The following is a 12,003-nucleotide window of genomic DNA, read 5'->3' on the forward strand; positions in this document are numbered from 1 at the left end:
TATTACAACTACTCAGCTTTGCTGCTTTGGACACAAGTGGCCATAAACAATGTGTAAACAAGTAGGCTTGGCTATTTTTTTTTTTTTTTTTTTAATTCCTGGTACTAGAGATTAAAACTATGGCATTTACCACTGAGCTACATCCCCAACCCACCCACTCTTCCTCCCTCCCTCCCTCCCTCCCTCCCTCCTCCCTTCCTTCCTTCCTTCCTCCCTCCCTCCCTCCCTCCTTCCTTCCTTCCTTCCTCCCTCCCTCCCTCCTTCCTTCCTTCCTTCCTTCCTTCCTTTTTGAGACAGGGTCTCACTAGGTGCCTAAGCTGGCCTCAAACTTAAGATCCTCCTGTTTTACCTTTCGAGTCACTGGGATTACAGGTGTAATCACCACCACACCTGGAAGACTTGACTTTTGGAATAAAACTTTGTTTATAAAAATAGACATGGAGAGGGGAGTTTATAAGCCAGTTTACTGGTCACTGATCTAGAAGGCCAGGTATGACTTTAGTCATAAGAAGCCTCTCTGAGGTAGGAGGGGTACTTAAACCTAAATCATAATGATGGAAGGCGCCAGTCCCACAAAGAGGAAGCCAGCCAGCATAGACCCCTGAGAGGGGAATGAACTTGAACTTGGTCTTGGGACTTATTAGCTGATGAAGAAATTCACAAAGCCACACCGCGGTGGCAGTGTTCATGAGGACTATTAGGGTAAAATGAAACTCCAGCCAACCACTAATGAGAAAATGATGGACTTTAGTTGAAAGTTTCTCAAGATTCATTTTCTGGAAAGAAGGTGAACAAGTGAATGAGAAGGCTAGTGACTAGTGTGGGACCAGATGGGCAGGGCCCTGGTCACCTCCCTGTGAGGATTTTGGGTGCTGTGTAAAGTGTCAACAGGAAGGTTGGGGCCGGGGAATGGCATAACCTCATTTGCACTTCTGGATACTATGGTACTGGATGGAGAATGGACCATGGGGTCAGGAATGCCCCAGGGAGTACAGGGACAGGCTTCTGTACTCATCCAGAAGGGCGACAGGGCTTGGTCCAGGTGATCACAGAGGTGCTGCTGCTGATGAGGTCAGTCCTGGTGGAGATAGCAGTGTCACAGGCGGGTGGACTGTACTCACCCATGGGACTTCTGAGATCACCTGAAGAAGAGGACAGCTCCTGAGTAGGGCCCAAGAACAGGCTTCGGGAAGGGCACAGACTGAGGTCCATATAGTCACCCTTAAAATAGTTTCTGGCCATGTCACCCCTACTGTTGGTCTCAGCTAATATGAGCCAGAGTCTTCTAAAAAATGAATCTTCAGAAACGTCAACTGAAATCCATTTTAGACTCCATCATTTTCTCATTAGTGGCCTATGGGCATTTCATTTTACCCTAGTGGTCCTCAAGAACACCACCGCCAGGCTCTGATTTTGTTCAACAGTGAATAAGAAGCCCCAGTGGTTAGAAGTGTGTCTTAAGATGCCCAGGCACACAGAGGAGCCTGAAGAGGGAGGTCTCTGCCCTGTGCCTGTCACTGGAGAGGACGGCAACCCAGGGTATCCATCCTACACATTTCCAGCCCCTGACTTCTCTTTAATTTTCCTTCTGCAATAGAATTGCACAGCAAATTACAGTCCTCTGAGATGGAGGTGAAGAGCAAGTGTGAGGAGCTGAGTGGTCTTCATGGGCAGCTCAAGGAGGCCAGGGCAGAAAATTCACAGCTCACAGAGAGGATCCGGTCCATTGAAGCCCTGCTGGAGGCAGGCCAAGCCCGGGATACCCAGGTCAGCCCAATCCTGGGAGGACAGCACTGGGTAAAGGGGCTCCCCTCCTGACTCATTGCTGCACAAGTGAGTCTAATGGAGACCAAGGAACTTTCTGTCTCATTCCAGGCCAGTCAAGTTGAAGCCGATCAGCAGCAGATGCGGTAAGCTGGCAAGGCAGCTGCAGGGAGCCACAGGGCTCCTGCCTACTCACTTCAGCCTCAGCATGGGGTGACTAAAGGCTCCTGGAAGCTCAGGCTTTCATTAGATCACTCAGGTTTCACAAGAAAGAACCCTTTCAGAGGCCCCCTTGGACCCCTTGTCATTCTAGTGACTAGAGGAAAGGATACAGCCCTGGGCAGGCAAATGGTCAACTTTGCAAAGAGCTATCAGTCTACTTTCTGTTGCTTAACAAAATACCTTAGGCTGGGTACTTTAAAAAGAAAAGAGATTTATTAGCTTACAGTTTTTCAGGCAGAAAGTTCAAGATTGGGCAGCCCCTTATGTTTGGCCTCTGGTGAGGACTGATAGAGCATGCAAGAGGGAGTGATCACATGGCAAGCCAGGAAGCCTAAAATCAGGGTGGGGCCAGGCTTATTTTTTTAATAGCAACTCATTTTCAGGACCACCTCACTCTGAAACCAGCATCAGCGCCTTCATAAGGCTGCACTCCCAGTGACCTAGCTGCCTCCCACTAGGCCCCACCTCTTAAAGGTGCCAGCACCTCTTAATATCCCCATTCAGGGACTAAGCTTCCAACACACGAACCCTTGGGGGACAAACCACTTTCAAACAGTAGCAAGCTCTGCTCCCACTCTTGAGAGCAACACCTATTTGTGTGAAGGGTGACAAGAGCCTCAGTGAGGTTGGGAGCAGACTTCTTGCCAGCTGCATCCATCCAGTCATCGTTTCCTGAGGGGAAAGACTGGCCGGTTAGAAGGTTTTCTGTATCTATAAGGCACGGGATTGTAGGGACTGAGGTCCATAAATTAAATGAGGAAATGGGTGTGGCCCAGGCTCTCTGCTGAACCAGAGGTTTGGGATATTGGAGGAGTGTAGTGCTGATGTTGCCACAGGGCTATTTTCCTTTGTGACATGAATTCATTGCTGGCTGGATCTCGTTTTCTCTTGAGTCAGCAGTTCCAGTGAACTGTGCTCAGGAACTTCTTGCTGTTGCTAAGTCCAGAGCTAATACCTGGGTGGGGCAACTCAAATCAGGGACCAGAATCCTTGTGACCATCACCTCAGGGGCAGTTGCTAACAGTCTTGAGAGTTGGGTCCTGGCTGCTACGGCCAAGGTTCCCTTGAGTATGTTGTCTATCTGCTCAAACACTGCTGGACATGTCCTAGGCTGTCACCAGTAGGATTCCCGTATTTTGGCTATTGTTGCCAAAGAGTCACCTACTGGTATTCTTCTCAGCAGGTACAGCTTCCTAGGCTATAGCCTGTGTTCCTCAGCATCCCTAGGGCTCTGTGGTTTGGGGGCTAGAGAAGGAACCCAGCCACCCTCCTGCGGAAGACCCAGAACCCAACCTTTTCCTCCTCCTTTTCCTGCAAGTCATGGGCAAACTTTATTTCTCACTATGGTTTTTTTTTAGGGATAGAAAAACTGTACTTATTTATTTATTTTTTCTCATTTTAAGATTAGATTCTTGGACCACACAGTGAACTACTAGAAATATTAAGTCACATTGCAATTATTTTTTCATTTTAATTTTTTGCATCATAGTTGACCTGCAAGTTGTCTAGGCTGGGACATTCTGTTCTGGAATAGAGAGAAGTGATTCAGTCCCAAACTTTGGTTCTGGAACTTGACAGCAGTTGCTAAGGGGGTGATGGTCAGTGTGTCCTTACCATTGGCCTGCAGATTCTTCTTCAGGGTCTTGTTCTTCAGGGTCTCTCTGGGGGTGGTTTGCTGGAGGATGCCCATGTGTAATACAGAGATTTGAGGGATAAACTGAGGGTTTCAGTAGAGCTTGAGGGTGGGGTCACAGTTCTTTGGGCCTAAACCCAATGCCCAAAAGTCTACAATGCTCTCAAAGCTAGATGCAAACTGTATTCAGGTTAAAAATACAAGACTGTGCCAAGTCAGAGTTCATTATCAGATGGGTGGTTGGAACAACCAGCATGCTTAGTCCACACAGACATTATAGGTCAGTGTAGGTATGCAGTAGAATGGTGGTTTTCAAAGGTCTTTGACCATGACCTCCAAGAAGAAACACAAATACATTTCCCCATGTGGCCAGCAATTCACCAGAGCTCTCCTTCTCAGGCTGCTGGGGTTGTAGCTCCTTTGTGGGACTTGCCCCTGCATCTCAAGAGTGGCTCAAATTGCTGATTCAGACCACTTGTTGACCACTTCTAGACTTTAGATTTCACATGTCCCTGGACCTCCCATTTGTGGTAAATCATAATGTGGAAAGGGGCTTATTAAAGTGTCCATTCAAAGTTAGTCCCTAGCACTGGGGTTGTGGCTCAGAGGTAGCAAGGTCACCTAGCATGTGTGAAGCCCTAGGTTCAATCCTCAACACCACATAAAAAGAAGATAAAGGTATTGTGTCCACCTACAACTAAAAAAATTCTTTAAAAATTTTTTTTAAATAAAGCTGGTCCCCAGAGCCTTGAGTACAGTGTTGAGATAACAGTGACCTCTCATTTCTGGACAAGGAGGGCGGTTGACGCACACGGAGTTCTTCATGTGAAAAGAAGCACAAGAAATCACTGGCACTCAGTGATTCCACAGTGCTGGGGAGTTGCCTCAACGCTCATTTCCTTAAATCCCAGTGTACAGAAATGAATGGAGGAGCCCTTGGGTCTCAGAAGAGTTAGAAGTCAGGCTGTGGGGAGCTGTGGAGAGCAATGGTGCCCAGGGTGTGAGATGACAGCGCTACTATGAGTCTTCAGCCCAGGTGCCTTAGAAGGCCCAGTGTAGGTCTTCTGAGGGCCAGGTGCAGCTGTGAGGAAGGGCCAGCTGGCATGTTCTGTGGTGACAGGATGGGACATAGGCTAGCAGAAGCCACATACCAAGCTCAGTCACTAGAGTAGATGTTCTGGAAATCTGACTGCTGGGGCACATTCTCTGCTGGCCACTGACTGCTCTGGAGCCTGTGTCCTGGCCTCTGGGCATTCTGCATGAGGCAAGGCAGAAGCGGGTATGTCTCACAGGTGCTTTTTGGGTGTGGGTGTCAGGTCGTCTGGGTGCCCTGGGCGGAAGAAGGGGGGTCCTCCTGAGATGGAACTGGAGGGTAGGCATGAACCCTGGAGCCAAGGTGGTGACCTGCTGCATCCCTCCCACCCCACAGCCTCAAGGAGCTGGAGTCACAGGTGTCATGTCTGGAGAAGGAGGCCACTGAGCTCAAGGAGGCTGTGGAGCAGCAGAAAGGGAAGAATAATGTGAGTGTGGAGGCCTCTGAGCTGGGCTGGGAAGAGCAAGGCAGAGCCATGTGAGTTCCAGGAAAGGTTCTCGGACAACCACCTTAAGACATCTACTGTGGAACCTGCCCCAGATCATCAGAGAGCCAGCTTTGCTTCTCCCTCTGTTCTTAACCATTGTTTACTCTGGGGGTTCCAGAGTGTGGTGGGGATACCCCTCCCTTCCTCCTGCCTCCTCACCCCGTCTCCCCCAGATGTTCAGGGCTCACTGCCTTGGGGTAAGAAGCATCATTAACCCAAACATGGACAGTGGTGTGACATGGTATACTGATTGACCTGGCCTGGGTCATGCAGCCACCCTGAGCAGGTGGGGATGAGAGAGGCTGGTGCTAGGAGAAGGGGAGAAAGACACACCTACCCTCTATAGAGGGCAAAGGCCTTCAGCCACCTCCTTCACTCCTGCCCTTGTCACAGACGCGGGGCTTGCTGGTTGCCCCACTGCTCCCCCTGTAGAGGGTATAGCTCTCCAAAAGAGGTCTCATGCTTAGAGCCAGCTGAGGGAGTCAGCTTGCTGTTGGTGGTGGGAACCTCCTCTCTGAGGAACAAGGTTGGCCCTCCCTCCTCCTGCAGACTTGTCTCCTCTGAAAGGGTGTCTGCCTCTTCATGCATCAGGCTGCAGCACCTTGGCTTTATGCTGAGTACTGCCACGAGAGGCCACATGGACAGGGGCCAAGAAAAGTGTAGGTCCTTTGTGGGATCAGAAGTGGAGCCAGGGGATTCTCTGGACCCAGCCCTTGCTGAGACCAGCTTGAGGCAGTGCACAGGAGCTGTGTCATTGACTGACTGGTGTGGGCTACCGACTTCCCCTCGTCTCCCTCCCAGGACCTCCGAGAGAAGAACTGGAAGGCGATGGAGGCACTGGCTTCGGCTGAGCGGGCCTGTGAGGAGAAGCTGCACTCCCTGACCCAGGCGAAGGTTAGAGCCCTGGCCATCCTTAGGCCGGTCAGCTGCAATAGTAGTAGCACCTGCCTGGTTTAACAGAGCCCACAAGATAAGCACACTGCAACAATCTTGGTCTCAATGTCTCATAAATCTGTACCAGGGGCCCTGGGGCTAAGAATGCAGTGTCCTCCATGCTCCTGCTTCTTCATCCTTTCCTTTCTCTCCCTTATTCCTTCCTACCCTCTCTTTTCCTCTTTCTTCAAGAGAAAGGAAAGAAATGTGCATCCTCAATTGTTTTTTCTCCAGGCACTCTGTCATGAGGGTGCAGAGCTGAGCACAGCTGTGGGCAAAGACTGAGAGGGCTTGGGGAGCGCTGTGGGCTGCACACTGAGTGTGCCCAGGGTTGCAGGGGCTTCACGACCTTCATTCATGTTATTTTTATCCAGAGGTACTTGGAATAATCCTGCTTATTTCTCAGGCCCTCTGAAGTCCTGGTTCAGTTGGTTCCCTACATGTTCTTAGGGGAGGACATATAGCAGTGATGTCCAAGTTTCTCAGTGTCTGGGATCCCCATGTTGCCCTGGGCTGGCTGGGAGCCAGTGTGGAGGCTCTGACTAGGGCAGCAACAACTGACGCACTCACCCACCCTTTTTTGTCACACATCACCATCCCTTGTGAAAGGCCAACCCCTCCCAGCCTTGCTCAAGCAGAGGGAGTGCCTGTCCCAATATCACAAACTTGGCAGTAACTCCCATAATCCTTCCAGGAAGCCTGAGAGTATAAAGATGAGGACCCAGAGAGCAGGCAGTAGGGCAGGGGTTGTAATTAAATTCTAGAATCTTGGACTTTTAGCCCCAGAAGTGACCTCAGAGACCATCTGGCCACTGTGTGGCAAGTGCAGAAGCTGTGGCCAGGCTGACTTGCTTGTGACCACACAGGCAGAGACAGACAGAAGGTTGCCTCCAGGGCTCATATGCTTTGTCTTCTGACTCATGACTAGAGAACCTGAGTGGGTATAGTGGTCACGAGATCAGGGGTCCAAGGCAGAGCATAGCATCATCTCTGGATAATTGCATGAGCCAAGAAAGGTCTGCTGCTCAGGCTTTAGTCCAGACCAGAGATTTTGTGGTCAGACTGGGTGTCTGCTGTCACCTAAGGAAGATCAGGTCCAGTAGAGTCTCGACAGGACTCAGGAGAGACACCCCAAGCAATGCCCTGTCTGCTCTGAGTTGGTTTCTTCCTCTGGAGATTGGGAATATTTGATTCATCCTCCCTCCAGTGGGCGCCTGGAGATGAGCTTCTTGGGGATACCTGTCCTGGCTGGCACTGGTCCTAACTGTGGCATGTTGGGAGGTGCATAACTCCACAGCCTTCATGTCCCCAATCCATCTTAGTGCCTGCTTTCAAAACAAGGAGGGCCATGGCCATCCTCCACCCCTCTTTCCACCCTGGCTGCACACATCAGCTTGACCTCCTGCCTGTGTGCACACATGTTCGTGCACCATGTAGAGAGCTGGGAAAGTGAGAGCTGACAGAGTGCCTGTCGGGAGGTGTGTTTGATTCACTAGACACCTGGGGCTTCCCATTGCTTTCCTGAGAGCACAGACTGGGGGAAGCCCAGCTTTTCCTTTGATTTTTGTGTCACCCCAATGAATTGCTGAGGATATTCCCTTCTTGGGTGGGAGGCTAAATGCTGCCCTCCCTCTCCCTCTGCCCTTCCAGGAGGAATCAGAGAAGCAACTCCGCCTGGCCGAGGCCCAGACCAAGGAGGTGCTTCTGGCACTGCTCCCAGAACTCTCTCTCTCAGCACACCAGGTAGTGGGAGGGTGGCTTCCAGGGATCACACTGCCCTGGGAGCATTCCCCAACCTCACCTTGCATGTTTCCTTGCAGAATTATGCTGAGTGGCTGCAGGAACTCAAGGAAAAGGGTTCCCAGCTGCTGAAGAAGCCATCAGCTACCACAGAGCCCCCCTTAGTAAGTAAGGCTGCCTGGCAGGTATCCTTGGCAGGGGCTGCCCCTGTCACCCAAGCTCTCCTATCCCTAGGAAGAAAGCGCCTGCAGTCCTTTCACCAGGTAGCCGGGTTTGATTCACTAGCCGCCTTCTCCCTCTGCCCTTAGGACCTGGCCTCCAAGTTGAGGGAGGCTGAGGAGACCCAGAGCACCCTGCAGGCTGAGTGCGACCAGTATCGCACCATCCTGGCAGAAACGGTGAGCAGCCAGGGCAGGGCCTCTGGGAACTCTGTGCTACGTGACATGAAGGTGCTGCTGGGAAGGAGAGCTTCTGGGCCTGGAGTGTGGGGGTTGGCATGGTATCTCCAAAATTCCACTGGCTCTGTGTGACTTTGGGCAGACCTCATTTTTTGGGCTGGATGGTAATGGGATGGATAAGGCTCTTACATCTTCCTTGTTTCTAAGCTGAGGAGAGGGCTGAGTTGAGGGCTTGGGGCTGGTCTCCAGGGGCCGGAGGGACTTGGTTATTACAAGGAATTTTGGGGCAGCCAGTTGTGTGAAAAGACAAGGTAAGCTTTGGCCTCACTTGGTTGAAACCCCCGCCCCCCTGACTCTAAGAGCATTGCTGGGTCCAGCCCTCCCCAGTTCTGAGCAACTCTGTCCTGTGTTCCTTGTTTTGGGCCACTAGTGGGGTCAGCACTGGTGGCAGAGCCCAACAGCGACAACAGTCCTAATAGCCTCGTTTGGGTCACAGACCTTGTTTGCTGGCATGGCCCTGCAGGCCAGCACACTGGATAGAGACTTCACTCCTAGGGCAGTGGCCACCTTCCCTCCCCACACAACACTGAGTCTGACAGAGCAGGGGAAGTACTGGCAGGTCATGGCAGAGGACCTGAGAGGGCAGGAGTGTGTTTGAGTGTGGGGCAGGGCTGAGGAGGGAGATGGCCCTGCCTCACTGCCCTACCCCCTCCTGCTGCAGGAGGGCATGCTCAAAGACCTGCAGAAGAGTGTCGAGGAGGAGGAGCAAGTGTGGAAGGCCAAAGTGGGAGCCGCAGAAGAGGAGCTCCAGAAGGTATCATGGCTTGTGCATCTCCCCTGGTCCTGGTGGCATGGGCATTGCTGCTGAGCTTAGGGAATCCAAATTTACTCTACTAAAGACACATGGCTGGGTTGAAATTCCAGAGCCCACAGTGTACTCAACAGGATCTGTCACTTATGAGAAGTGTGTTGCTGTTGGCATTTCTGGGGGATGCCCCGTGAAGCAGAACTGTAGAATGACAGCTTAGCTCCTTGGTCTCAAGGAGATTCTGCTCCTGTTCTTGGGCTGGACCCTACCCCTACTCCCAGGAAGAGACTACTGGAGGCCACCAGAGCTCCACCTTGGCTTGGAGAGGGTGGGCACTACTGGTTCTGGGAGATATCCCCAGATACCCATGTGTCACAGGGCATTTCCCTTACTTTGTAGTCACGGGTCACAGTGAAACATCTCGAAGAAACCATAGAGAAGCTAAAAGGAGAACTTGAAAGCTCAGATCAGGTAAGTGGGGCTTCTGTTCTGAGTGTTGCTTTCTCTTGTCCTGAGTCTCTTTGAAAGTGACATTGCAGGGGCCATTTGAGTTATTTTTCTCTCATGGATCACTGGCTTTTCTCCTAAGCCAAGTGATGTTGAACTGTTTTGCCTTAATGAGAGGCCTTCATAATAACCTCAGAGTGGCCTGACGTAGCTGCGAATCTATGCAGTTGTCCAGCCCTGATCAATGGTGGCTTTGGTCTTAGCCTTCATAATCAAGGGATGTGCCCAAGGGGGTCCTGCTGCTCCTTCAAGCACCTCAGCAAGCCTTGTCCTTGGAAAATTGCCCGTGGTACCTACTTTCAGGTGTATCTAAGAATTGCCCTTTCCCCTGCTCCTAAGGTCAAAAACATGTCAGGACCCAGGAGTACTTGTGTCCAGGTAGTCTTCAGCAAAGAGTTCTCTTGCCAGGGCTTGGTTTCTTATTAGCCTCGATTATTTGGTAGCTGATGGGCCTCAGGGGCCCTTGCTTATCTTAGAGCCAGCCAGACTGGGCACCCCTTACCCTACTCCCTGTGGCTAACGTTTCCTGCTGGCTGACTACTGGCTCTGACTTGTGTGCATGTGCATGTCCATCCAGATGAGGGAGCACACCTTATACCTAGAGGCAGAGCTAGAGAAGCACATGGCAACTGCCAGCGCCGAGTGCCAAAACTACGCCAAGGAGGTGGCAGGGGTGAGTGCACCATTCCTCGGACTTTGGTCCCAGCCCTGTGTAGGCCCTGCCCAGTCAAGTCTGGGTCCTACTGAAGAGCTCCTCCTTAGCCCTGTGGGAGCTGCTCTCATCATCTTGAGCCTTGAAGTCTGTGCTGTCTGGTTTTGTCTTAAGCCCTGCTTATTCCTCACTGAAGGGTCAGATCTGAGGTGTCTGGGAGTAGGTCGCAAAAAAGCATCCCCCTGGGCAGGACAGGGGCAGATCTGCCTGGGCACAGCAGCAGGGGGTCATGGGAATTCTCTGCCTGGCTTGCTGATTGATGTCATTTCCAGTGGGGAGTGGGTTTAAGTCTGATAACTGTTTTCCGACTGTTCAGAAGAGGAAAGCAAAAAATCGGTACCCTGAACCCTGGTTTAATCTCACCCTTGGGGCCTTTCTTTTTTAAATAAGCTATAAGGGCAAATGTCTAAGAAGGTTTGAGATAGGTGTGCAGTGAGCACCATCCTTTCTAAGTCTTCAAAAAAGGAAATTATAGCTACGAGAAGCCGGCCTTGCTCTGTGATAATCACTAGTGTTTTGGGCAAATAGATGTTAGATTTTTGTTCAGCTGTTAATTCACTGGAATTGGTTTTCTCTTCTCTCCCTTTCCCCATCACCTGCCTGTTTCCCCAAGTTGAGGCAACTTTTATTAGAATCTCAGTCTCAGCTGGATACAGCCAAGAGTGATGCCCAGAAACAGAGAGATGAGCTCACCCTGGTAGGTGAACATGGTGTCCTGGTTGGGGAGCTAGACCTGTGGGGGCTCATGTGTGTGAGATGAATTTACCAGTCACTTTTTGACATCCACTCAAAAGATTCTGCAGCTTAGCAGAGGGGGACACAAGGGCAGGAAGGCTCTGTGGGGCCTTTTTGAACATTTGCCTGAAATTCCGAGCTTGGCCTGTGACTGCTGGGACCAGGGTGCTTGCACCCCACCTCCCTTCCCCTAGCAGCCTGGTCCCTTGCTCAAGGAAGTGGGGGATCTGGGAGTCTCTATACCTTGTAAGCCCATTTAGTCACTTAAAAGTATGGAGGATGTACCAACCCCTGGCCTGGGGTTCCCTCCTGGCTTGCCTACTCATTGTGGTTCTTAGCAAGGCCTTGCCCTCTTTGGGTTTTCCTCACTTCAGCAATGGCTCAGTCAGGTGTGTGGGGAGGGCCTGCTCCATACCTGGCCTAGTGGCAGGTTCTGGGTGCAGCGCTCAAGCCCCATTCAGAGGTGAGGAGCTGTGCTTTGCAGATGGCCTGAGTTCTGCTTGGTTTACCAGTTTTCAGCCATGGTGTCTGATCCCATGTTCCAGCGGCTTGACTGGTTCAGCCCTTGCCTACATAGAAGCCACACCCTATCCAGTACCTAAAGTCTTTAGTTGTCAGCATTTAGCAATTGGGATATTGGGGGTTAAAATGTGCAACACTGACTTCTGAGAAGAAAGGAGGTCTGGTGTGTCAGGCTAGCATTCCCTGTAGCGTCCACAAAGCCCAGCAGGTGCTCCCAGCTCCCTGGGACCCATTTTGAGGTCACCAGGATCACCACACCAGAGGACACATGTCACCCAGTGTAAGTCTCCTCCTGAGTGCAAGACCAGTAATCTCAGCCATTGACTGAGCCAGGATGGAGTGACTGGCCTAGGGTATACAATCCATGCAGGGAGTGTGTGCAGAAGAAAAAAAACAAAACAAAACAAAACCCAGACTTTCTTACCATCCTTCAACTAAAGTTTGGCTTT

The 12,003-nt window shown here is 51.2% G+C and overlaps 1 protein-coding gene across 1 annotated transcript in view; it reads left to right on the top strand.

Moving 5' to 3' along the window:
• The window catches only part of LOC306655224 (ribosome-binding protein 1-like), a 28,456-nt gene that overhangs the window by 7,326 nt on the left and 9,127 nt on the right, over positions 1-12,003 (top strand). The window contains exons 5-15 of the mRNA XM_079129623.1: positions 1,598-1,767; positions 1,876-1,910; positions 5,049-5,139; positions 6,001-6,093; positions 7,783-7,875; positions 7,953-8,036; positions 8,181-8,270; positions 8,992-9,084; positions 9,478-9,549; positions 10,163-10,258; positions 10,911-10,994. Of these exons, the coding sequence (XP_078985749.1) occupies positions 1,598-1,767; positions 1,876-1,910; positions 5,049-5,139; positions 6,001-6,093; positions 7,783-7,875; positions 7,953-8,036; positions 8,181-8,270; positions 8,992-9,084; positions 9,478-9,549; positions 10,163-10,258; positions 10,911-10,994 (1,001 nt within the window). The remainder of the gene's footprint in view (positions 1-1,597; positions 1,768-1,875; positions 1,911-5,048; positions 5,140-6,000; positions 6,094-7,782; positions 7,876-7,952; positions 8,037-8,180; positions 8,271-8,991; positions 9,085-9,477; positions 9,550-10,162; positions 10,259-10,910; positions 10,995-12,003) is intronic.

This window comes from Sciurus vulgaris (genome assembly GCF_902686455.1).
Source record: "Sciurus vulgaris genome assembly, chromosome: 2".
In the NCBI taxonomy this organism is placed as follows: Eukaryota; Metazoa; Chordata; class Mammalia; order Rodentia; family Sciuridae; genus Sciurus; species Sciurus vulgaris.